Consider the following 25,490-nt stretch of genomic DNA (forward strand, 5'->3'; position numbering starts at 1 on the left):
AACCACACACTGAAAGAAATACTTCAGACGTTGATAAGAGAAATGTTCAACAACTAATTCTCAGTGTTTAATGTTTCTGTCTCTGAGGGAGGAAGGTTTGTGAATGCAGGAAACAAAAGGACAGCTCTTAACGTTCGTGCTACTTAAAAAAACATTCCTCTTGAATCCATTCAGCCTCCGTTTGAGCCTCAGATTATGGCAGATTTCATGAACTGAAAGGAGAAAAGAACATTATGAATTAAAATAATAACCTTGTGTTTTCCACACCAGGTAAAGGCTATCGACAGAGAAGCAAAGTAAACAGAATGTCTGAGTAGTAAATAAGGAAGTTGTGATGTACATTTGTGAATAAATGTAAAGCTGCAAAGATAAAAAGTGTTTGATCAAAAAACAGGGTGGCTCAGAGAGCAGCGATGTTCAGGGAGGGGGGGGGGGCTGTTATGTGTACAAAATAAACATAAATATAAAAGTGTTATGTGTTGAGTGTAGTTACGCAGAACAGGTGCAGGTGTTGCAGGTAGGTAGGTAGGTAGGAAGGTATTTAGGAAGGTAGGAAGGAAGGTATTTAGGAAGGTAGGTAGGTAGGTAGGTAGGTAGGTAGGTAGGAAGGTAGGTAGGTAGGTAGGTAGGTAGGAAGGTATTTAGGAAGGTAGGTAGGTAGGTAGGTAGGTAGGTAGGAAGGTATTTAGGAAGGTAGGTAGGTAGGTAGGTAGGTAGGTAGGTAGGTAGGTAGGTATTTAGGAAGGTAGGTAGGTAGGTAGGTAGGTAGGTAGGTAGGAAGGTAGGTAGGTAGGTAGGTAGGTAGGAAGGTATTTAGGAAGGTAGGTAGGTAGGTAGGTAGGTAGGTAGGAAGGTATTTAGGAAGGTAGGTAGGTAGGTAGGTAGGTAGGAAGGTATTTAGGAAGGTAGGTAGGTAGGTAGGTAGGTAGGTAGGTAGGAAGGTATTTAGGAAGGTAGGTAGGTAGGTAGGTAGGTAGGAAGGTATTTAGGAAGGTAGGAAGGAAGGTATTTAGGAAGGTAGGTAGGTAGGTAGGTAGGTAGGAAGGTATTTAGGAAGGTAGGAAGGAAGGTATTTAGGTAGGTAGGTAGGGAGGTAGGTATTTAGGAAGGTAGGTAGGGAGGTAAGTATTTAGGAAGGTAGGTAGGTAGGTAGGTAGGTAGGAAGGAAGGAAGGAAGGAAGGAAGGAAGGAAGGAAGGAAGGAAGGAAGGTAGGTAAGTATTTAGGTAGGGAGGTAGGAAGGTAGTAGGTAGGTAGGTAGGAGGTAGGTAGGTAGGTAGGAAGGAAGGAAGGAAGGTATTTAGGAAGGTAGGTAGGAAGGTAGTAGGTAGGTAGGTAGGTAGGAAGGAAGGAAGGAAGGTATTTAGGAAGGTAGGTAGGTAGGAAGGTAGGAAGGTAGGTTGGAAGGTAGTAGGTAGGTAGGTAGGAAGGAAGGTAGTAGGTAGGTAGGAGGTAGGTAGGTAGGAAGGAAGGTATTTAGGAAGGTAGGTAGGTAGGTAAGTATTTAGGTAGGTAGGTAGGTAGGAAGGAAGGAAGGAAGGAAGGAAGGAAGGAAGGAAGGAAGGAAGGAAGGAAGGAAGGAAGGAAGGAAGGTAGGTAGGTAGGTAGGTAGGTAGGTAGGTAGGTAGGAAGGAAGGAAGGAAGGAAGGAAGGAAGGAAGGAAGGAAGGTAGGTAAGTATTTAGGTAGGGAGGTAGGAAGGTAGTAGGTAGGTAGGTAGGAGGTAGGTAGGTAGGTAGGAAGGAAGGAAGGAAGGTATTTAGGAAGGTAGGTAGGAAGGTAGTAGGTAGGTAGGTAGGTAGGAAGGAAGGAAGGAAGGTATTTAGGAAGGTAGGTAGGTAGGAAGGTAGGAAGGTAGGTTGGAAGGTAGTAGGTAGGTAGGTAGGAAGGAAGGTAGTAGGTAGGTAGGAGGTAGGTAGGTAGGAAGGAAGGTATTTAGGAAGGTAGGTAGGTAGGTAAGTATTTAGGTAGGTAGGTAGGTAGGAAGGAAGGAAGGAAGGAAGGAAGGAAGGAAGGAAGGAAGGAAGGAAGGAAGGAAGGAAGGAAGGAAGGAAGGAAGGAAGGAAGGAAGGAAGGAAGGAAGGAAGGAAGGAAGGTAGGTAGGTAGGTAGGTAGGTAGGTAGGTAGGTAGGTAGGTAGGTAGGTAGGTAGGTAGGTATTTTGGAAGGTGGGAAGGTGGGCTGTGTTGTCCGAGTGAAACATATTTGGAACATACAAATATAAATGAGCATTAGCAGCAGGTTTGTACAGATATCTCACAGTATGGTATAGTATAGTAGTATCACAACATTCCTCTGTGCTTATTTGCTCACTCACCTGCTGGTATGAGAAGCTGGCCACCTGGCAGTCACACGGTAACCTCAGCAGGTGAGTATTGAACCGCTCTGAGAAGGGAAGACAATATTAGAATCGCTGTCGTCACGTAAAGACCATGAAGCTTTAGAAGGGTGCACCTTGTTGCTCTCCACCTCTGATAGTGTGGCGCAGACTCATTAGGTTTCCATTACCTCTGAGGATCAGGAGTTTGGTAATGACGGCCACATACTCGTCGTAGTCGATCCCGTGTCTGGAGCGGATCCCGTTCCACAGAACTCCGAAGGTTTCATCGTCCAAGTCGAACTCTGCATAACGAAGGCAAAACCCAGATTAAAGGAAATGAAACCAGAGTGCTTCTGCTTCCTACATGTACTGCAACGAGACGACAGCGCACCAAAGAGAGCTGCAGGAAGGAGTCCTAAAACCCGGGAGTTATTTAGCACTAGCACTTCCTGTTCCCGTGTATCAGAGTTAGTGCTTTATGGCATCGCACATAATTAGAAAACTGAAAATGGTAGAAAGTGCCAAACCTAAAGACGTTAGAATATACAATATAAAAAGAACAGTACCCCCCCACCCCCCCCCACCCCCCGGTTGATTAACACCAACACGCTGGAGAAAATGCTTCTCCAAAAGTAAAAGACTAATAAAAATGAGGTGTTTTCTCTGGGTATAAATTAAAAATCTGCCAAAAGAGCAAGTGAACATTTGCTTGGTAAGATGTCTTGAATCAAAACGGGATATTTAGATAATCAGATCTTGTAATTGTTAGGGAATATTTTAGTTTAACCTTTGACCTAGTTCATCATGTTCTCCTTCCTCTGTCTGTATTGCCATGGCATAGATTTTCGGCCTTGCAGGTGCTGTTATATTCATTAAGGAGCGGCAGCTGGGCTACCTGAGCCTTGTGGTTCCCACAGTGGGTAAAAGCTCCTGCTTGACCAAAGATTGGCTTTATTGTTTAGGGACAGCTAGCTCCAGTTTATCTGGCCCCAGCTGCTCCGGTAAACACCTTATCTGTGACCGAGATGACAGTTTAAGTTAGTCTTGTTTAGTCTGGTGTTTGAAGAATGTTGATTACCCATTCAGAACTAGTTAAAACCTCTTCCTATTTTCGAGATCTTCAGAATTGGTTCGGCAACCGCTGTGGCAACTCGTGAAGGTAGGTAGGTGGGTGGGTAGGAAGGTAGGTAGGTAGGTAGGTCGTTAGGTCAGTAGGTGGGTAGGTGGGTAGTTGGGTAGGTGGGTAGGTGGGTGGGTAGGTAGGTAGGTAGGTGGGTGGGTAGGTAGGAAAGTGAAGACTGAACATGTCACCATGGACGGACAAAGCCTTTTTCATTTGGGTTCGAGTGACGGAGGGCGGGTTCCTGCTCTCGCAGCTCTCCACATATTCCCGCCTGACAACAGCCACATAGTGCTCCATCTTGAAGACCTCCACCACGTCCAGGTCTCCACTCCGGTCTGCCTGGAAGCCCTTGGTTAAAGAACTTAAATGAAAAGTTGAAAGGCATGCACCTCGACACCTTATAGCATATATATTGATATACAGTGGGGCAAAAAAGTATTTAGTCAGCCACCAATTGTGCAAGTTCTCCCATTTAAAAAGATGAGAGAGGCCTGTAATTTTTATCATAGGTATACCTCAACTATGAGAGACAGAATGAGAAAAAACAATCCAGGAAATCACATTGTAGGATTTTTAATGAATTAATTGGTAATTCCTCGGTAAAATAAGTATTTGGTCACCTACAAACAAGCAAGAGTTCTGGCTCTCACAGACCTGTAACTTCTTCTTTAAGAGGCTCCTCTGTCCTCCACTCGTTACCTGTATTAATGGCACCTTTTTGAACTCGTTATCAGTATAAAAGACACCTGTCCACAACCTCAAACAGTCATACTCCAAACTCCACTATGGCCAAGACCAAAGAGCTGTCAAAGGAGACCAGAGACAAAATTGTAGACCTGCACCAGGCTGGGAAAACTGAATCTGCAATGGGTAAGCAGCTTGGTGTGAAGAAATCAACTGTGGGAGCAATTATTAGAAAATGGAAGACATACAAGACCACTGCTAATCTCCCTCGATCTGGGGCTCCACGCAAGATCTCACCCTGTGGGGTCAAAATGATCACAAGAACGGTGAGCAAAATTCCCAGAACCACACGGGGGGACCTAGTGAATGACCTGCAGAGAGCTGGGACCAAAGTAACAGAGGCTACCATCAGTAACACACTACGCCGCCAGGGACTTCAATCCTGCAGTTCCAGACGTGTCCCCCTGCTTAAGCCAGTACATGTCCAGGCCCGTCTGAAGTTTGCTAGAGGGCATTTGGATGATCCAGAAGAGGATTGGGAGAATGTCATATGGTCAGATGAAACCAAAATAGAACTTTTTGGTAAAAACTCAACTCGTCGTATTTGGAGGAGAAAGAATGCAGAGTTGCATCCAAAGAACACCATACCTACTGTGAAGCATGGGGGTGGAGACATCATGCTTTGGGGCTGTTTTTCTGCAAAGGGACCAGGACGACTGATCCGTGTAAAGGAAAGAATGAATGGGGCCATGTATCGTGAGATTTTGAGTGAAAACCTCCTTCCATCAGCAAGGGCACTGAAGATGAAGCGTGGCTGGGTCTTTCAGCATGACAATGATCCCAAACACACCGCCAGGGCAACGAAGGAGTGGCTTCGTAAGAAGCATTTCAAGGTTCTGGAGTGGCCTAGCCAGTCTCCAGATCTCAACCCCATAGAAAATCTTTGGAGGGAGTTGAAAGTCTGTGTTGCCCAGCGACAGCCCCAAAACATCAGTGCTTTAGAGGAGATCTGCATGGAGGAATGGGCCAAAATACCAGCAACAGTGTGTGGAAACCTTGTGAAGACTTACAGAAAACGTTTGACCTCTGTCATTGCCAACAAAGGGTATATAACAAAGTATTGAGATGAACTTTTGTTATTGACCAAATACTTATTTTCCACAAGAATTTGAAATTAATTCTTTAAAAATCCTACAATGTGATTTTCTGGATTTATTTTTCTCATTCTGTCTCTCATAGTTGAGGTATACCTATGATGAAAATGACAGGCCTCTCTCATCTTTTTAAATGGGAGAACTTGCACAATTGGTGGCTGACTAAATACTTTTTTGCCCCACTGTATACACACATATATAGTGGGGAATCAACTTGAAGAGCATGAGGCGAGCCGGGACTGCTCTGATTCAACATTTACAGAGTTTCGTTAAATCGTGACAGTCTTATTGCCAGCTCATAGAGTTTGAACCGGGAAATGTTGTGAACCCCAAAGCTTTATGTTAGAAATGTCTAGTAGAAGTCCCCAGGAAGCTAACTTTGACAATTTCCGAGTGGTTTTGGGGGTTATTGGGGATGCTGGATGTGTTTCTGACATTTTCAGGATCAACAATGGCAGTCTTAACCAGAAAGTGGCCCTATTTGTTCTCCAGGTGGGCGGATTAGGGTGCATTTTTATTAGATTTTGAAGATTTCGGGGACTCATTTGGATTGGACAGAATGCTTATTTCTAAGAAAATTGTCCACAGTAGAGGCAATCACTTTCATTTTGTGCTCTCTTTATCCAATGGTCGAAACACTAAAACTGCCAATAACCCCCCCAAAAACTCAATTCTTGTACTATTGTCCAATTATTATAATGTAATTTAATGCAACTTGTGCTAACTGTGCAAACTGCCCTACTATACATTTCTATCATAAAACTTTGTGTTACTCAACATTTCCGGGTTCACCGTGCTGGAAACTAGACTCTGGTCATAGTCGGGGGTAAACATTGCATCAGACGGTGTTGGTCTGCAGCAGAAACGTTTTGCAAAGGATACGTCCATGAGCCTCAACAGCAGATGGGCTGTCTTGAGAGTCAGGGCTAAATAAGCGACAATAAAGATGTGTAAACACGTTTCATTCAGATATTTAAATTGCATTGTTGAAATGAATGGAAAATAAACTGACTATTGCCATGAACGGTGTAGCCCCCGGCGTTCAGCTTAGCCAGAACTCCTTCAGCGCTCAGCGTCTGTCGGAAACAAGAGGGAATAAAGTTAGAGGAGACCTGAAAACACTACCTGTAATATATATACCACAGTTAGTGCTGTCGTTTTGAGGACTTCTTACCCCCAAATAAATCCTCAGACTTTCCTCTGTTTTTTGATTCTCTTTTCACTGTGAAGCTTTTTTTAAGGTAACACAGGTGAGCGGCTGATTTCAATGCTATTGTTTTCCCTCCCATTTGGACTGGACACATGCTGGTCCTCTCAAATCAACACAGTGAGGTCACTGGTGCAGCAATGAGGACGGAATCCCCCAACATCTTCCCAACATGACCACCTTTAGCTTCCTGTAAACCCTTAAGTTAAGTCCTCTACTGTAAGGTAATATATACTCACATCTGGCTTGCTCTCTTCCTGTGAAACAAGAGGAAAGGATGTCATGTAAAAACGGAACAGCAAAGGGAATCCAATGATTGGTCATTTCATCTGTCTCAATATTTCTTACCGACACACACATTTGCTCTGGGAAACGGCTGCACTGCAGATCATTTGGCCAGGAAACCCCGAAGCTGCTCATGGTCCCCTCGCAGCCCTGTTTGGCCCTCTCGCAGAAGGACCTGCAGGGCCGCTGCGCTTCCCCGGCCAAACACTTGGGGGCGTACACCATGCACACGAACAGGCGGAGGTCCACGGGGCACATGGTTTGCACCATGGCGTTGAAGAAGGACATCTTCGCCACCGCTTCTCTCTGACTGGTGTGTCCCAGCAGGTTGGGGCTGATGGTCTGGTTGTAGGAGAGGCCTTGGCACATGGGGATGGTGATCGCCTCACAGACCCCCCCGCTGCTGCCCACTCCGTACTGCAACAAGACGACAGGAATGAGTCCTAAAACCCGGGAGTTATTTAGCCTTTTAGCACTTCCTGTTCCCTTGTATCAGAGTTAGTACTTTATTGATCCCAAACTGGTATTTCTTTTCGTCACAGCAGCATGTTCAAACAAGGCATTGCATAGAATTTAGAAGAGTAGAAAGGGACAAACCTAAAAAGAACAATATCACTCCTGCTGGTTGAATAACACCAACACGCTGGAGAAAAAGCTGCTCCAAAATCAAGTAAAGACTAATAAAAACAAGGTGTTTTCTCTCGCTATGAGTGAAACAATCTGCCAAAAGAACAAGGGAACATTTGCTTGGTAAGATTTCTTGAATTAAAATGGGATATTTAGATAATCAGATCTTGAAATTACCTTGGAAATCTTATTTTGAACTACCAGGATCAGGAAATGTGTTTCGAAATAAGCCAGAATTGCTGAAAAGTGTTCTGAGGTTCGTTGGTGATTTCCAATCAATATGTGTTTTATAAAATCAAGTTAGTTTTATTTCTGGAAAAAAGATGAAATCCCTCTTTGACAAAAAGACCCCATATCTCACTGCATCGTTCCATCTTAAGTAATTAGCTAAAGACATATTCTTACTATAAATCAGACAAATATATTTTCAAGTGTTTCCTAAACATCTGTGCATCGATGCTAAGCAAAGAGCAGACTCACGTGTTCACAGGACTCCGTGGTAAAGGCATCACACCTGAGGAGTCGCGGCCACTGGAAGCCAAACCTCGTCATCAGTGTTTCGCAGCCGGAGCGTGCATGCTCGCACAGCGTCCTGCAGGGGGGCCGGGGCATTCCCGACACACACTCAGGGGTGTAGACGGAGCACAGGAAAGGCTGTAAATGAGGGGAGCAGTCCACTTTAAGCAGAGGAAGGAAGTTGTTCACTTCCAGGCCGACATCCTCCTGATTGGTGTGGCCCATCATGTTCGGCAGCACAGTCCGAGTGTAAGGCAGGTTTTTGCAGAAAGGGACGGTGATCTCCTGACAGGACGCAGGCGATGTTTGATCGAGGCCTAGAGTCTGAAAGAACAGAGACAGAAATCTGAACACCTGAACATCAGCAGGAGAGGACTCTTTAAAGTAGAGACTACATACTGATATACACCTGAACCTCAGCAGGAGAGGACTCTTTAAAGTAGAGACACTACATACTGATATACACCTGAACATCAGCAGGAGAGGACTCTTTAATGTAGAGACACTACATACTGATATACACCTGAACATCAGCAGGAGAGGACTCTTTAAAGTAGAGACTACATACTGATATACACCTGAACATCAGCAGGAGAGGACTCTTTAAAGTAGAGACTACATACTGATATACACCTGAACATCAGCAGGAGAGGACTCTTTAAAGTAGAGACTCTACATACTGATATACACCTGAACATCAGCAGGAGAGGACTCTTTAAAGTAGAGACACTACATACTGATATACACCTGAACATCAGCAGGAGAGGACTCTTTAAAGTAGAGACGCTACATACTGATATACACCTGAACCTCAGCAGGAGAGGACTCTTTAAAGTAGAGACTCTACATACTGATATACACCTGAACATCAGCAGGAGAGGACTCTTTAAAGTAGAGACACTACATACTGATATACACCTGAACATCAGCAGGGGAGGACTCTTTAAAGTAGAGACTCTACATACTGATATACACCTGAACATCAGCAGGAGAGGACTCTTTAAAGTAGAGACTCTACATACTGATATACACCTGAACATCAGCGGGAGAGGACTCTTTAAAGTAGAGACTCTACATACTGATATACACCTGAACATCAGCAGGAGAGGACTCTTTAAAGTAGAGACTCTACATACTGATATACACCTGAACATCAGCAGGAGAGGACTCTTTAAAGTAGAGACAGTACATACTGATATACACCTGAACATCAGCAGGAGAGGACTCTTTAAAGTAGAGACTACATACTGATATACACCTGAACATCAGCTGGAGAGGACTCTTTAAAGTAGAGACTCTACATACTGATATACACCTGAACATCAGCAGGAGAGGACTCTTTAAAGTAGAGACTACATACTGATATACACCTGAACATCAGCTGGAGAGGACTCTTTAAAGTAGAGACTCTACATACTGATATACACCTGAACATCAGCAGGAGAGGACTCTTTAAAGTAGAGACTACATACTGATATACACCTGAACATCAGCAGGAGAGGACTCTTTAAAGTAGAGACTACATACTGATATACACCTGAACATCAGCTGGAGAGGACTCTTTAAAGTAGAGACTCTACATACTGATATACACCTGAACGTCAGCAGGAGAGGACTCTTTAAAGTAGAGACTACATACTGATATACACCTGAACATCAGCAGGAGAGGACTTTTTAAAGTAGAGACAGTACATACTGATATACACCTGAACATCAGCAGGAGAGGACTCTTTAAAGTAGAGACACTACATACTGATATACACCTGAACATCAGCAGGAGAGGACTCTTTAAAGTAGAGACACTACAGACTGATATACACCTGAACATCAGCAGGAGAGGACTCTTTAAAGTAGAGACACTACATACTGATATACACCTGAACATCAGCAGGAGAGGACTCTTTAAAGTAGAGACTCTACATACTGATATACACCTGAACATCAGCAGGAGAGAACTCTTTAAAGTAGAGACTCTACATACTGATATACACCTGAACATCAGCAGGAGAGGACTCTTTAAAGTAGAGACACTACAGACTGATATACACCTGAACATCAGCAGGAGAGGACTCTTTAAAGTAGAGACACTACATACTGATATACACCTGAAAGTAGAAGGGGGGGGGGGGACTTACGTTTTCACAGGTCTCGGTGGTAAAGGCTTCACACCGCAGGGCTTCTGGCCACAGGATGCCATACCTCTTCATCAGAGATTCACAGCCCGTCCTCGCCTTCTCGCACAGCGTCCTGCAGGGTGGCTGACGTGTGCCGGACACACACTTCGGAGAGTAGACGGAGCACAGGAACGGCTTCAGATGAGAGGAGCAGTCCACTTGGATGAAAGGGGAATACTTGGACATATCCAGGTCTGCTACCGCCTGAGATGTGTGGCCCAGGATGTTGGGCATCACGGTCTCGGAGTACGTCTGGTCTAGGCACAGATGGACCCTAATCTCCTCACATGTACCAGACGATGTTTGAGTAGGGTTAGGGTGACTGAAGACCTGACCCTACAGGATCCGAAACATAAATCAGTCAAAACCACTTCAGATGCCTCCATGGTGTGCCCCTTCAACAGCATGACCCCATACCAGACGTGGAAAAGTATTCATCTGATTCTACATTACAAGTAATCAAAATTGTACTTGTGTAGTTCAATTCAAAACACTTTTATTGGTTATTAAAGCTCTTAATGGTGTCCGTTCTGATTTGCTTTTACCCTCAGTACCCTATAAAACCCTAAGTTGATCTGTTACTATCGTAGAAATTTACAATAGTCCCATTTATTTCATTATATATATATGTCACTGTAAGTTTCTTCTGCAGTTCGACTTTCCCACAGTTTCAATCCACATCTCACTAATGAAATTCACATCAAGCTGCTAAAATATTGACTTCCTGAGAAACACAAATGTCTGTCTCTCTCCTTTGATTGAGCTTCCCTTTGTTTTAGCATCCTGTAATGTAAATTGCTTCGTTGTTTGCGGTTTGTCCCTCTGACCAGATGTTCTCCAATACTCTTCAGAGTGTAGAATCTGATTGGCTGTTCCCTTTCTCCCTTCCCTTTAAGAACCTGGTCTAATGTTTGATCGGGGTCAGATCCTGTACTGCTTTGGGTGCAGGTTATCTCGCCTCCAGCTGCAACTGATTCTGTTAAATGCTCTGCTTTTTATTAAAGAACACAACTTTGATTTGAAAACAGTCACCTTTTCAGCAAAGGTTCGATTTAAATAAAGTCTGATTTTATTTTTAGTAGAAGTGCAGAAAAAGCCTCAAAATGAAGTTAAATCACCTCAGTTCTTTTTTAAAGTACACAATCTACCTCTTCACTGTAGTGGATTAGGAGCATAAAATGGAAATACTCAAGTAAAGTACAAGTACCTCGAAAGTACTTGAGTACATGTACTTTCCACCCTGCTGATTCTGATCCTCACACTGACCTGCACACAGTTGGACTCGGGCAGAGAGTCACAGCGGAGCCTCGAGGGCCAGCTGATCCTCTTGGCCTTCAGTTGAGCGTCACAGTCGGTCCTGACCTTCTCACAGAGGGCTCGGCACGGCTTCATCCGACCGTCCTCCTCCGAGCCGCACTCCGGCACCGCGACCCGGCACATGAGCACGGCCACGTTCGGAGAGCACGAAGTCTCCACGATCTGACCGATGTCCCGCAGGCTGTAGCCCGTCGCTCCGAGCGGGTATTGGGTGGTGGTGTACCCTAAACCCTGACAAAAGGTGGAGGTTACGGGCTTGCAGTTTGTCCTGCCGTGTGCCCGCTGAGGAACCAGCAGCAAACCCAGAAACACTAAAAACAAATGCTCCATGGCGCTCGGAAAGCTCTCAGAAATGCTGCACAAAGTCTTCAGAGGTTTAGTTTAGTGTTCTCGGCTCAGGGGGTGGAGTAAGAGTCCACGAATGGAGACTCTGCGAACAAGGCGCTGATTTAGGACCCCTGCTAAGGTCACACATCAGTGAGATGCTCCACACATGAAAAAAGCTAAACTGGTCTCAGAGCAGTGTTGTGGGAGACGCACAGAACATCTGGGTTTGATTCTTTTGAACCTGGGGGGCAATAAAGTGTTGCACAAAGGCTGGCACAAGACATCTCTGCAAGGAAAGTATTTCGACACAAAAAAGATGGAGGAATTAAGAGTAAACATGTTGCACATAAAAAATAAAAACAGCTGCACGTCTAACCCTCTGGTTTTTATTCCCGTAATAAAGAAATGGTGTTGTTTGTGCTTTCCTCTTTATTTAAGACGTTACTCTTCTTATTTTTACCTTTTCTCCCTTTGATTTTACCGTAAACAGGATGAGTTGGTTCAGTTTCTTGTTTTAAAGATACCAGATTTATGTCTTTGTTTTAAAGTAAGTCGGAGCTTTAAATCATCTGTGAGGACGCCTGAAGTTAAAGGCTATTTCTTATTCTGCTTTTTGGGGTTTTCCCTCTCCTGTAGAGTGTTATATAGGTGTTAGTGCATGTAAATGGTCTGCAAAGGCTGAAATCCACTCCTATTGGCTAGAGCTCCAACACATTGTAAGTGATAGGCTAAGGGGCGGGACATCTCTTAGCTGTTGGCCAATCACAACAGAGTCGGCCAGCTAACCAATCAGACACACTGGTTTCAGACAGAGGGTGAAAAGAAGTGCTGCAGCACAGACAGTATGAGAAACATCAAGAGACCCTACATACTGATATACACCTGAACATCAGCTGGAGAGGACTCTTAAAGTAGAGACTCTACATACTGATATACACCTGAACATCAGCAGGAGAGGACTCTTTAAAGTAGAGACTCTACATACTGATATACACCTGAACATCAGCAGGAGAGGACTCTTTAAAGTAGAGACTCTACATACTGATATACAACACCTGAACATCACAGGAGAGGACTCTTTAAAGTAGAGACTCTACATACTGATATACACCTGAACATCAGCAGGAGAGGACTCTTTAAAGTAGAGACTCTACATACTGATATACAGCCTGAACATCAGCAGGAGAGGACTCTTTAAAGTAGAGACACTACATACTGATATACACCTGAACATCAGCAGGAGAGGACTCTTTAAGTAGAGACACTACATACTGATATACACCTGAACATCAGCAGGAGAGGACTCTTTAAAGTAGAGACTCTACATACTGATATACACCTGAACATCAGCAGGAGAGGACTCTTTAAAGTAGAGACTCTACATACTGATATACACCTGAACATCAGCAGGAGAGGACTCTTTAAAGTAGAGACTCTACATACTGATATACACCTGAACATCAGCAGGGGAGGACTCTTTAAAGTAGACACTACATACTGATATACACCTGAAGATCAGCAGGAGAGGACTCTTTAAAGTAGAGACACTACATACTGATATACACCTGAACATCAGCAGGAGAGGACTCTTTAAAGTAGAGACACTACATACTGATATACACCTGAACATCAGCAGGAGAGGACTCTTTAAAGTAGAGACACTACATACTGATATACACCTGAACATCAGCAGGAGAGGACTCTTTAAAGTAGAGACTCTACATACTGATATACACCTGAACATCAGCAGGAGAGGACTCTTTAAAGTAGAGACTCTACATACTGATATACACCTGAACATCAGCAGGAGAGGACTCTTTAAAGTAGAGACACTACATACTGATATACACCTGAACATCAGCAGGAGAGGACTCTTTAAAGTAGAGACTCTACATACTGATATACACCTGAACATCAGCAGGAGAGGACTCTTTAAAGTAGAGACACTACATACTGATATACACCTGAAGATGTGCATAAAATGGACTCTTTAATTTGAAAAACAGAGGCTAGACAAAACAGCCGTAAGACTTTGGGTTTGTGTTTAAAAGGAGCACTAGATCTTTTTGTAATCTTGAGTTCATTCTCAGGGAGTCAGCGTGATTTTTCAGTTTGTTAGGACTTCCTTTTTGCTCCTCCATGTCCTCGAGCTTTCAGAGCCACCAGTACAAAGTTTCTGGGGGAAAGGTTTGGGTCGAAGAGAGGAACCAGCCGACTCTCCACGCCTGCAGGAAGAAGAAGCTTCAGTTATTGAAAAAAAACACAGACGGATTAGGGGGCCTGAGTCAGAGTATTTCTGGCGAGGACACAGTAGAAAATGGAGCAGAAGTTTGTCCATCAGTAGAACAGAGCTTTAAAACAAAGGGTCGATGTATCAAACATCAGCCGTACAGCAGCATCCGGGGGCTCACCGTTCTCCTGCAGGTAGATGATCCGGTCGAGCAGCACCAGCGTCTCCACCACCGGGGCCAGCAGCAGGGCCAGGCTGAAGAACACCACCACCCGGCCCTGCTGCTCCAACATGGCCTCCACCCGCCCCGAGTCCAGAGGCAGATCGGGGGGGAGGCCGACCCGGGCCAGGCCCAGACGGGCGTACCTGAGGGGGGTGCAGGCAGAGGATATTAGATCTCAAATTGTGGCTTTTGATCAGTGCTAACTAAGGATGTCAAACATGTGTGTGCGGCGCCCCCTCACTCAGTAAACGTCAGCAGGTGGGCTTTCTTGACGGTCTGGACCCCGACCCGGCGCAGATCGGGCCTCTGCGCCCTGATGACGGTCTCCAGCGCGGCGCGGTAACAGTGCGTCCTCAGCAGCTCGCTGTCCTCCCGCAGCCTCCGTCCGTAGTCCTCCACCGCGTGACACGCCGCCTCCCGGGCCTTGTAGGACAGCTGGTGTCCCGGCAGCCGGCCCACCCAGGAGCTCATGGGGTATCCGAACTCTGAGGGCAGCGCCTCCCGGTTTGCCACGTGAGGAGGAGCTGCCACCAGACCCGGGGGGTGGGGGTGCTCGCTGGTGGTGATCTTCATGTAGCAGCAGGCCACCGAGGTGATGCCGCGCACATGTGGGCAGCTGATGAAGTGACGGAGCAGGGTGGCGCTGAGGTCTCCGCAGGCGTGGAGGCCCGTGAGGACGAAGTCTGGATGGAGGTGTTGCTCAGGTTGAACCCCCGTCTGGACACACGAGCATCCGGAGGCCTCCTCTTCAGACTCCTTGTCTCCGAGCTGGTGCTGAGTCTCTTCCTCTGAGCCTCTCTGTCTCTTTTTACAGGGTCCAGATGGAGTCTGGGGTCCTTCTGCACCGCCCAGCTGCTCGATGAAGGACTCCCATGATGCTTTGGGGTTTACCCATCCGGCCACATGACGAGGCTGGGATACTGGGAGCAGAGAGGAGCAGCTCTAGGGAAAGATGGAGATGTTTATTGGTGTGGAGGTTTTGATATGCAGCAGTAGGCATAGAAGTTTACAAAAATATGATGCATTGAGAGTTTGTTCTAGTTAATATTTTATTTAAAAAGACTGGCCCTCCGCTCAAGTAAGCTAACATTCACACACCGTAGTTCCCCGGGAGCTTTATTTTAAATATTTGTATTTTAATGTGTCATAGGGGTGTAAAAAAGCAATTGATTTTCCAAAATATTGATATGTGATTGCCCATTTAGGGGTTAATATCCAATAATGTACTGTACAATACCACTGATATTGTATAATGTATATTGGAAGTACCAGACAGCACTGCAAATGACAAAGAATACATGAAAAACACCAACGTATTAAAGGAACCTCTCAGTGAAGAGAACAGAAGCGTCAGTGTGTAAAAACACCAACCTCTTTCTGCTTCTCCTTCTCCAGGACCCCCAGCAGCTCTGCGTCAAACTTGGTTGCCATTGCGACGAGCGTGCGATCCGCCTCGATGGCGGTCACAGTGAGTCCGAGCCCGAAGGACAGGAAGCGCGTCAGGTGACCCTTTTTACCGGCAGAGCGGAGGAAAACTGTCAGGGGTTAATGTGGGAGCGTCTCTACAGGCAAAGCAACGACTGCAGGGGTTTAAAGACCAAGATACACTCAAATACTGCTCTGAAGTACAATCTGATACTACATGTAACAGAGTATTCCTACACCCTGGTACTTCTACTTTACTCAAGTACAAGACCTGAGTACTTCTACTTTTACTCAAGTACAAGACCTGAGTACTTCTACTTTACTCAAGTACAAGATCTGAGTACTTCTACTTTACTCAAGTACAAGACCTGAGTACTTCTACTTTACTCAAGTACAAGACCTGAGTACTTCTACTTTACTCAAGTACAAGATCTGAGTACTTCTACTTTACTCAAGTACAAGACCTGAGTACTTCTACTTTTACTCAAGTACAAAACCTGAGTACTTCTACTTTTACTCAAGTACAAGACCTGAGTACTTCTACTTTACTCAAGTACAAGATCTGAGTACTTCTACTTTACTCAAGTACTTCTACTTTACTCAAGTACAAGACCTGAGTACTTCTACTTTACTCAAGTACAAGATCTGAGTACTTCTACTTTACTCAAGTACAAGACCTGAGTACTTCTACTTTACTCAAGTACAAGACCTGAGTACTTCTACTTTACTCAAGTACAAGACCTGAGTACTTCTACTTTACTCAAGCACAAGAGCTGAGTACTTCTACTTTACTCAAGTACAAGAGCTGAGTACTTCTACTTTACTCAAGTACAAGACCTGAGTACTTCTACTTTACTCAAGTACAAGACCTGAGTACTTCTACTTTTACTCAAGGACAGATCAGAGTACTTCTACTTTACTCAAGTACAAGAGCTGAGTACTTCTACTTTACTCAAGTACAAGATCAGAGTACTTCTACTTTACTCAAGTACAAGACCTGAGAACTTCTACTTTACTCAAGTACAAGAGCTGAGTACTTCTACTTTACTCAAGTACAAGACCTGAGAACTTCTACTTTACTCAAGGACAGATCTGAGTACTTCTACTTTACTCAAGTACAAGATCAGAGTACTTCTACTTTACTCAAGTACAAGACCTGAGAACTTCTACTTTACTCAAGGACAGATCTGAGTACTTCTACTTTACTCAAGTACAAGACCTGAGAACTTCTACTTTACTCAAGGACAGATCTGAGTACTTCTACTTTTACTCAAGGACAGATCTGAGTACTTCTACTTTTACTCAAGGACAGATCTGAGTACTTCTACTTTTATTCAAGTACAAGAGCTGAGTACTTCTACTTTTACTCAAGGACAGATCTGAGTACTTCTACTTTTACTCAAGGACAGATCTGAGTACTTCTACTTTTACTCAAGGACAGATCTGAGTACTTCTCCTCCTCTGTTGTCCAGAAAGTCACTTTAACACCAGATTTATCCGCCGCTGAAAATAGTCCCCCCAAAAAATTCTCTATTTCCTCATTTTTTTGCTTTTTTATAATAACGACTCAAAGTCAAATCGTAAAAGATTAATGTCTATCCATGAGATCCCTTACTTTAGCAAGTGTCTTTTAGGATAGAATTTGAGCCATTTCTCAGGATGCCAGTTTAATGAGACATGTTGCCTGACTTCATCAGCTTATAAATATGTTCTGTTTGTTGTCTTTTTGCTTTAATTAAACACCTTATTGTTATTTATTGTTTATGTGCATTCTTTTTGGAAAACTGTTAATAAGGATCCAAATCATTGTATACTAATGCATCCATTATGACAGTATTTGAACCGCAGTAGACGTGCACAAACACTGCTGAAAAAACTAATAAAAAAGGTGATAGAATCAGATACCTGTCCAGAGCCCACATCCACCACGCTGCTGCAGTCAGTGTGGTCACACAGTTGTTTAACCAGCTGGAATACACAAGAAGAATCAGATTGAATCCAAAGCTGGGGAATTTAAACTCAGTAAGCAGGGATCGCAGCATCAGCCGCCCGTACCGCGCCCAGCTTGCGGATCTCGTGCTGTTTCTTGGGTTTGACGTGTTTCCTGAAGATGTGTCGCAGCAGAGAGCTCTGACTCTCGTTCTTCAGAAACTCCTCGGGCTTCCCGCTGCCTGCCGCCCCCCCGCCTCCCCTCCTGCTCTCTCTGGGAAACGCCAGAGCCTGAGCGGAGGCTCGGAAGGCGAGCAGAGACAGAGGCCACACCGAGGGATATCTGCAACCACAAACACTGCATGGTTATTATTCAGATCAGGACTCTGGCAGTATTATATATGTCTCTCACTGTCCAAAAGTACAACCGGACATGCACTTGCATAAAGACATGTATTAAAGGGTCCCTATTATGCTCATTTTCTGGTTCATATTAGTATCTTGTGTTTCATGGGACAAGTCTCCATGCTTCAATGTTCAAAAAGCTCTTTATTTAAAAGGAGTTCAATGGAGGCGTTTCAGGCGGTGTGTGGGAGAGAAACTCCCTCTGGAAGAACACAGGGATTTCAGCCTTTGCAGACCATTTAGGGAACCCCCAAAAAGCAGATTAGGGGCCCATACACTTATGTCAATGTTCTAAATCGTTTTTCATTCTTTTCCTTATTAATATATGTGTGTGTGTTTTCTGAGTATGGACTTTGGGCCCCTGTATTATCCAGCATCACCTCCTGTCTGCATGTGAAGCGTCCAGTAACAGGTCAGCGATCTGGGGGTACGTCAGGTCCTGCAGCACGACCTGCCAGCTGCTGGGTAACGAGCTCCAGAGATCCTCAGTGAAAAACTCCTGGGGGGACAATCATATTTATAATTGAACTTGAACTCTTTATGTTTTTGTTCTTTTTATTAAAATAGTTTTATTATATTTACTTTGAAGCAACTGTCAGAAAAAATACACACTATCAAGTATGCACTGTGTGTTTTCAAGGAAGCTTAAATTGCCATGACACCTTAATACACACATATGGTGTGTGCATCATCCTATGCTGTGCTATAGAGCTGCATTATTGTCCAGAAACTCACTTTAACACTGAATGTGGATTCATCCGCCGCTGAAAATAGACCCCCCCGACCAAAACATTTACTTTTGCCTCATGTTTTTCATACAACAACGACAGAGTTTTAGGAAATGCTCTTCTTTACAAATAAAAACTACATATTGCGAGAAACATTTCAAAGATGTATGACTTTTCATGTGATTTATTCACTTTTCTAATCAAGTGGTTCATTAGTTTTAGTAGTAACAGCCACACTGAAGAGCATATATAATAAGTTATGAGAGAATTGAGCAATTTTTCCAGATGCTTCCATTAGATTTCTGGCCTTATATAAGTGCTAGTGGTTGCCTCTCACTACCTTGATCATAGTTTATGTGCCATAGGGTAACACACCAACAGCATAGCTCAAGAGCTGCAAACTGTGACAAGTCATTCATCAGTACTCACGATGATGTATGAGCTGGACAGGTGGCTGTACATGGACAGGAAGGTGGTGAGTCTTTTGGCCAGGTCTCTCTGTTGCTCTGCAGAAAGGCTTGATGTAAACATCTCCACATGCTGTGCAGCTGCAGGTAGTCTCACTGACATGGGGCTGAAAGGCCACCAATGCTAACACAAGTGATCTTGTTTAACGCTGCCTTGTTTGACCAATTAAGAATACGTTTGTCTAAAAAAATATTGGGTACTTTAAATCGCTATTTATAACGCAAATCCTGCAACAAAAAAAAGCGTGTTGTGGTTAGCCACTAGCTAACTAGCATTATAGTAAGAGTTTCATGTAGGATGCGTTCAAGTGCTTCCCGGTCATTCCTGAAGGCAGTTAGGGCGCTCGAACAGAATCAGACATACTTGGATTTCGTGACAGTTGCTGTACTTGTAATAATAAAAAACAATAATACTAAAATAAATTAATTAATACAGAGAAGTTTCAGCAAAAATGTGTGCTTTGTACTACAATATATAACAGGAAATAATATATTCATTTGTGCTCAGCTATACGATACACAGCACAAGCAAATATTTGTTCCAACTTTCTGTCTGTCGATGAAGGCAGCGCGACCCGGATGTTGAACGTTTGTTGTCAGCAGGGAGAATATCGAGGTCGACAGTTTGCTGCAGGTCTGTTTTAACACTTTTAAAGTTATTTTAACGTGTATTAATGATATTTATTGAATCAATATAGACCTGCTTATGTTCACACACATTTATTGTCGAATTTACCCTTGAGAAACATCTATTTACAGCGACTTGGACACGGAGTTAGCATAGTAACATTTGTGAGCTAACGTTAGCTAACGGCTAAAAGGATGTTGTTTATTTTTAAAAGAGCTAATAATGAGGAAACTCAGACCAACTCAGAGGAGGGACAAGTACTCAGATCTTGAACTTGAGTTAAAGTAGAAGTACCAGAGTGTGGGAATACTCTGTTACAGTGGAAGTCCTGCAATCAAAATGTTCCTCAGTGAAAGTACCTCAAAATTGTACTTAAGTACAATTCCTTAGTAAATCTACTCAGTTACTTTACACCACTGCATCGATTTATGTCGTTTTTTTAAACGAATAAGAACTAATTATGACAGCTATGGGTTTAACTTGTTTGACCCATGTCAGTCACTTGTAAATAACGCTGTCTCATGTCTCCAGCTGATTGTTTAACATGTTTTTCACCTGTGTTGTGAATTAACTCAGTAGATGTACTCTAGTACTGTCCTTTGGTACAATTCTGAGAGATACTTGTACTTTACATGAGTATTTCAATGTTATAGTAGTTTGTACTTCTACTTCCCTACAATTCAGAAGTAAATGGTATACTTTTACTCCACTACCTGTATTTAAAACCTAGGCAGATTAGGATTAATGATGGTAAATATAATCAGCCCTTAAATCAGACTTTAGTTCCACCGGGAGTAAATTCAGCAGCTACCCTGCAGTATACAACGCCATTAAAACTAGGACTCCGGACTTTAACGTCTGAGTTCTTCTTCCACCTCTGGATCTGGTTATTTGAAATGATTGTGATTAACCTATGGACGAGTTGTTTTCAGTTCTCCTTCAAAACCCTCTGGGATCTGCTGGAAAGGCGTTGTCACAGAGCTGACACCAGGTTTTCTCAAACACACACACACACCTGAGGATCATGTACAATATGATGCATTGCTGCTGTGGGCTAAAACCTCCCATCAGTATTTAAATGTTGATGACATTAGTACAACCTTTAGTATCTACAACATTAAGCTGCAACAGACGCATTAATGCGTCAGTGATATTGATCCAAAACATCATAGAAAAAGAACATTTTACTGCACAATCAATCCTTTTACCTAAACTAGTCAGCCTATAATAGTTATATACTTTACCTCAGGTGACTATTTAAGTCAACATCTAATGTAAAATGTGCTGATGGTTTCGAGGGCCCCGTTCTTATCTTGCAGGTGGGAGCACACGGGTGATATAAAATGTATTTTATGGAAGTCCGGCAAATTAAGACCTGGTTCGATCATGTTTTGTTTCTCTTACAGGATGCTTGTTGACCGGTGTGTGAGCTGATACAAACTGCACTACCAAGACTGAAGGCCTTTTGAGGAAATAAGCACATCTGCACGATTGCTCTGAGGAAACATCATTTGGACCTCTGCTGGACTGCGACCAGAACCATGTCGAACATTCTGATCAACGTGAGCCTTTCTGACGAGCCTGCGCAGAGGAGACCGCCAACAGGAAACCGGAATAACAAAAACAAGCGGTTTCGTAAAAAGCCAAGGGATATCGAGCACAGGGGCTCTCTGGACGGTAGGAATCATTACAACCACAGAACGGGGCAGGGCCCGCCTTCACGCCAAAATGGAGCAAGTGTAAATCATTCAGCTCTTCCTACTTCCTCACGCAACACGAGCTTACCTTCGAGCGCACACTGCAACTCCACGCCTTCAATGTCCGCTCACTGCCTGCCTTCCTCCGCTGCCTCTGTGAGCAACACAGGCGGCCAGGAGAAACCAAAGGGGCCTGGGAACACACAACCAACACCTGCTGCCTCCCGCCCCTCGTGCTCCAACAGCCAGAAACCCACCACCACACAGTCCTCAGCAGCAGTCCCCACCAAGTACCTCGCCATCGACTGTGAGATGGTGGGCACGGGACCGAAGGGCAGCATCAGCCAGCTGGCCCGCTGCAGTCTGGTGTCGTACGACGGAGACGTGGTCTACGATAAGTTCATCAACCCCCCCGTGCCCGTCACAGACTACCGCACGAGATGGAGCGGCATCCGGCACAAAGACCTTGTCAATGCTGCGCCGTACGTCGATGCCAGGAAGGAGGTGAGGAGGTCTTCCTTTCATTCACAAGCGTTTGAATACCCTTCGTTCAGTTTTTCAACATGTCGCATGCAGAGGCAGGAAAATTACAAAGCAGCCACACCTTTTAAATACTCTGTGAGTAAATGAACTGTACACCAGGGCTGCACAATTAGTCGAATTTTAATCACGATCACGATTTTGGCTTCCCACGATCAAAATCGCGTGATGAGCGATATTTTAAATGTGTCCTTCGGTTCATAGAACGCTCAGTATCAACGTTTTTTTCCAAAGCCAATCTAGCGCTTCTAGCGAGTGATGGAGAAAACAAGCCTCGTATACAATACAATACACAACACACAACACAACACAACACACAACACACAATACTGGGTTTTCGTTTTAAAACGGAGGCTTTTGGAAACGCTGCTGGCCCCTTGACTACCAGTGGTAAACATGGATAACGAAGTGAAAGCGCTGTGTACCTTGTTGTCTGTGGTAGCAGTTGTTGTGCAGGTAAATTCTGCATTTTATAATGCTGCAACCGGCACGCGCATGCCCAGTATGCGTGAATGGTCACGTTTTCGTTTTAAAACTCCGGATTAAAACGAAAACGCAGTAGTGTGGACGAGATATAGACCTATTTTATTTTGATGCACAAATGTGTACATTAGCAGGAATGTAGCACCTGGATGTGAAAGCAGGAATAATGAGCCTCTGTGTCAATAACAAATGTTTTGGTTAAAATTTAACAAATAATCTCAATATTGATTCAAATAATCGTGATTATCATTTTGCCCATAATCGTGCAGCCCTACTGTACACCACAGTATACAGTCGTGGTGAGTTCAGGTTCTCCTCTGTCGGCAGATACTTCGGCTGCTGATGGGGAAGGTGGTGATCGGACACGCCATCCACAACGACTTCAAGGTGCTGGGCTACTCCCACCCCGGGATCCTGACCAGAGACACGTCCCGTATCCCGCTGCTGAACCAGAGGGCCGGCTTCGCCCCGAACGAGGTGGCCTCGCTGAAGAGACTCACCAAGGCCATCTTCAATAGAGACATCCAGGTAGGAGCAACTCTACCCTACACATTCAGCTGATGCTTTTATCCAAAGCAACGTACAATAACTGCAATAAACATCAAAGATTCAAACTAAGGACAACATGGTTATTTATTTAATGGCCACAGCCGGATGTTCAGTTTGCAACAGAAGATGTGTAGAGTCTCTGCTTTCCCTCATAACAGTGGGAAGCTATTTCCACCAGTTTAGAGCCACCATAGAAAAAAGGCATGTTTTTACTCATACCCAAAGTGGAAACCAAGACCCACGATGAGGCATCTCATCTGAGACCTGAGGGCAGCAGAGAGCAGAAGAGAAAAATCAAGACCCACCTTTTTAATTTGGCTTAGAAAGAGAAACTCCCTCTGGAGGGAACACAGGGATTTTAGCCTCTGCAGACCATTTACATGCACAGAAACCTATAAAACACACTACAGGAAAGGGAACACCCGAAACCATAACAGGGCGTCATTAAGTTATTTCCTGATGAAGCATGAAATGAGTGGCTGAAATCCAGTTCAAGCACAGAGCAGAACATTCTCAATGAGCTATCACCACCTTAACCGTGAAGAGTTGTGATCCTGCTCTAGTAAAAGCATTTGAAAGCCCCTCACGTGACGGTCAACTCTCTCTCTTTGCATCCTCAGACTGGGAGGAAGGGTCACTCTTCGGTGGAGGACGCCCGGGCCACCATGCAGCTGTACCGAGTGGTGGAGGAGCAGTGGGAGAGGACTCTGGCCTCCAAATCTCAAAGCAGCTAGTGCCAGGTTTGAAGAAACCACATGGAAATAAAACCGGGTTTTAAATTTGACTTTTTGGCGTGTTTGGATGGACTCGCACCACTGCTGTCCCGGTGACGTGTGGAGGAAGAAACCAGGTAGCTGCTCATCCAGTGTGACCGCCAGCTGGATTCTGATATCATGGGAGATGATAGCCTTCAGTTTCAGCTGCTCTTTCTCAGGGTGTGCATTGTGTCTTAAGGTGCTCCTGCCACTAGGGGGCAGTCATGCTTTCATCCAGGCGACAGCAATGATCACAAAATCTTACAAAAAAGTTGTATTATTTCCTACAAGGTAAGTGCTTTTCATGAGTTCAGTTCTACCCAGAATCCGATATCTGTTTCCTTTTGCAACATTCAAAACTATTTAAAATCTGACGATATAACTGATATAATGTTGCAAAAAAAAACCTTTGTCAGTTTTTATAATTTTAAGTACTTTGAATTATTATTATATATGTTCTGGTTCCATGCAACCGATGATTTTCTTCAGGGATGTTTTTTCTACTTCATCATCTTCAGATGCACATGTTTAAATGTGACTCAATGGTTATTTGTTTGTGAAAAACACACAAAGAAATAACCCTGGCGGTCCAGAGAAAAGACACTGTTAAACAAAGTAGACTGGGTTTGAGAAAGTGGCTTTCACTATTTTATGTGTCAAATGCGACTCTATGTTTTAAAATGTTTTTTAAAAAGCTAGAGAGAAGACCCTGTTAGAGTAGTAGTAGTAAATTGCCAAACAACAAGAACAATGTTTATTCAGTCCCTGGTTATTCTCATAGCCGAGTTTCTAACAACTTCTTTAAACACTTCATCAGACCCTTGTTCAAAGCTCTGTCCTCTCTCGTTCAGCGACTGTCAAAGGTCTTTTGGGAACATGGAAAAGTCTGTATGGTTTCCTATGCAATGTCAGGCGGGTTCAGATGTCTGCTGTAGATTCAGATTGGTGCTCAACTTCAATAAATCATTTCCACAATCATTGGGTAATCTGCCTTTTTGCATTTTAGCTCAGAAGATCTTGTTTGTAAAGGTAAGTTTGTCCTTCCTGCAGCTAGGGGTCTCTCAATTAACTATGAAATACAGGGTTTGAAGACATGGTGAAGCAGCGTGGGATCATGGGAGTTATTGTTGTGTTCATCGTTTAACAATCACTGTTGCTGGTCAAGTACGGAGGAGGATTAGGGCCACATGTAAAACATGTTTAGATCTGTTTTGTATAATATATATGTTCTGTGTCTTTTCCTTCTGAAAATACATTTTTGATTTGTTTCCAGATTTTTTAAAATGTTTTTTTTGTTGAAATTAGTTTTGAGATCACCTAAATTTCAGAAGTAATTTTTGTTCTGATTTCTTTTTTTTTAAATCATTCTTTCATTTTGTTTCTGCAAAAAGAAATCTAAGATTTCAGGATTTTCCTTCAGAATTCTGTAAAAAAATCTGTAATGTTTCAGAGAAATTGTTTTAGTTATTTATTTTCAGATTTTTTCTATGTTTTCTATGTTTTCTATGTTTTCTATGTTTGTTCTGAGATTTTCAGAAAAAAAAAAAAACTAGAATTCAGATTTATTTCTCAGAACTCACAAGAACCCAAAAAAAAGAATCACTTTCTAAATGTTCTTTTACACCTGGCCCTAAATCTGTACCTTAAGTGCTCGATGATGGGAAAATCCAAGCATCACTAAACTCACAAGGATTCATCTT

At 43.7% G+C, this 25,490-nt stretch overlaps 3 protein-coding genes across 4 annotated transcripts; 1 reads left to right on the plus strand and 2 right to left on the minus strand.

The window, feature by feature from the left end:
- Positions 1 to 30: 30 nt before the first annotated feature.
- Positions 31 to 11,766, minus strand: LOC134862258 (uncharacterized). The gene is made up of 11 exons (XM_063880059.1): positions 11,354 to 11,766; positions 10,049 to 10,423; positions 7,878 to 8,237; positions 6,834 to 7,187; positions 6,725 to 6,742; positions 6,291 to 6,354; positions 6,161 to 6,204; positions 3,629 to 3,779; positions 2,506 to 2,619; positions 2,315 to 2,382; positions 31 to 212 (listed from the first exon to the last, which is right to left on the minus strand). The coding sequence occupies exons 1-11, from the start codon at positions 11,732 to 11,734 to the stop codon at positions 189 to 191; spliced, it is 1,953 nt and encodes a 650-aa protein (XP_063736129.1). The 5' UTR covers positions 11,735 to 11,766; the 3' UTR covers positions 31 to 188.
- Positions 11,767 to 13,702: 1,936 nt separating this feature from the next.
- On the minus strand, positions 13,703 to 19,441 carry mettl25b (methyltransferase like 25B). The gene is made up of 8 exons (XM_063880081.1): positions 19,101 to 19,441; positions 18,324 to 18,442; positions 17,665 to 17,881; positions 17,515 to 17,577; positions 15,556 to 15,693; positions 14,426 to 15,126; positions 14,143 to 14,327; positions 13,703 to 13,956 (listed from the first exon to the last, which is right to left on the minus strand). Exons 1-8 carry the CDS (start codon positions 19,239 to 19,241, stop codon positions 13,847 to 13,849), a joined length of 1,674 nt encoding a protein of 557 aa, XP_063736151.1. The 5' UTR covers positions 19,242 to 19,441; the 3' UTR covers positions 13,703 to 13,846.
- Positions 19,442 to 19,703: 262 nt separating this feature from the next.
- Positions 19,704 to 24,768, plus strand: isg20l2 (interferon stimulated exonuclease gene 20-like 2). Of its 2 annotated transcripts, XM_063880137.1 has the most exons (4): positions 19,704 to 19,772; positions 21,173 to 21,967; positions 22,814 to 23,014; positions 23,656 to 24,768. In XM_063880137.1, exons 2-4 carry the CDS (start codon positions 21,308 to 21,310, stop codon positions 23,767 to 23,769), a joined length of 975 nt encoding a protein of 324 aa, XP_063736207.1. In that variant the 5' UTR covers positions 19,704 to 19,772; positions 21,173 to 21,307; the 3' UTR covers positions 23,770 to 24,768. The 2 variants fall into 2 exon arrangements, with proteins under 2 accessions (XP_063736207.1, XP_063736208.1); XM_063880138.1 differs by lacking the exon at positions 19,704 to 19,772 and having other exon boundaries at positions 19,798 to 21,967.
- Positions 24,769 to 25,490: the final 722 nt, after the last annotated feature.

The sequence above is a fragment of the Eleginops maclovinus genome, chromosome 3, assembly GCF_036324505.1.
Source record: "Eleginops maclovinus isolate JMC-PN-2008 ecotype Puerto Natales chromosome 3, JC_Emac_rtc_rv5, whole genome shotgun sequence".
NCBI classification, from domain to species: domain Eukaryota; kingdom Metazoa; phylum Chordata; class Actinopteri; order Perciformes; family Eleginopidae; genus Eleginops; species Eleginops maclovinus.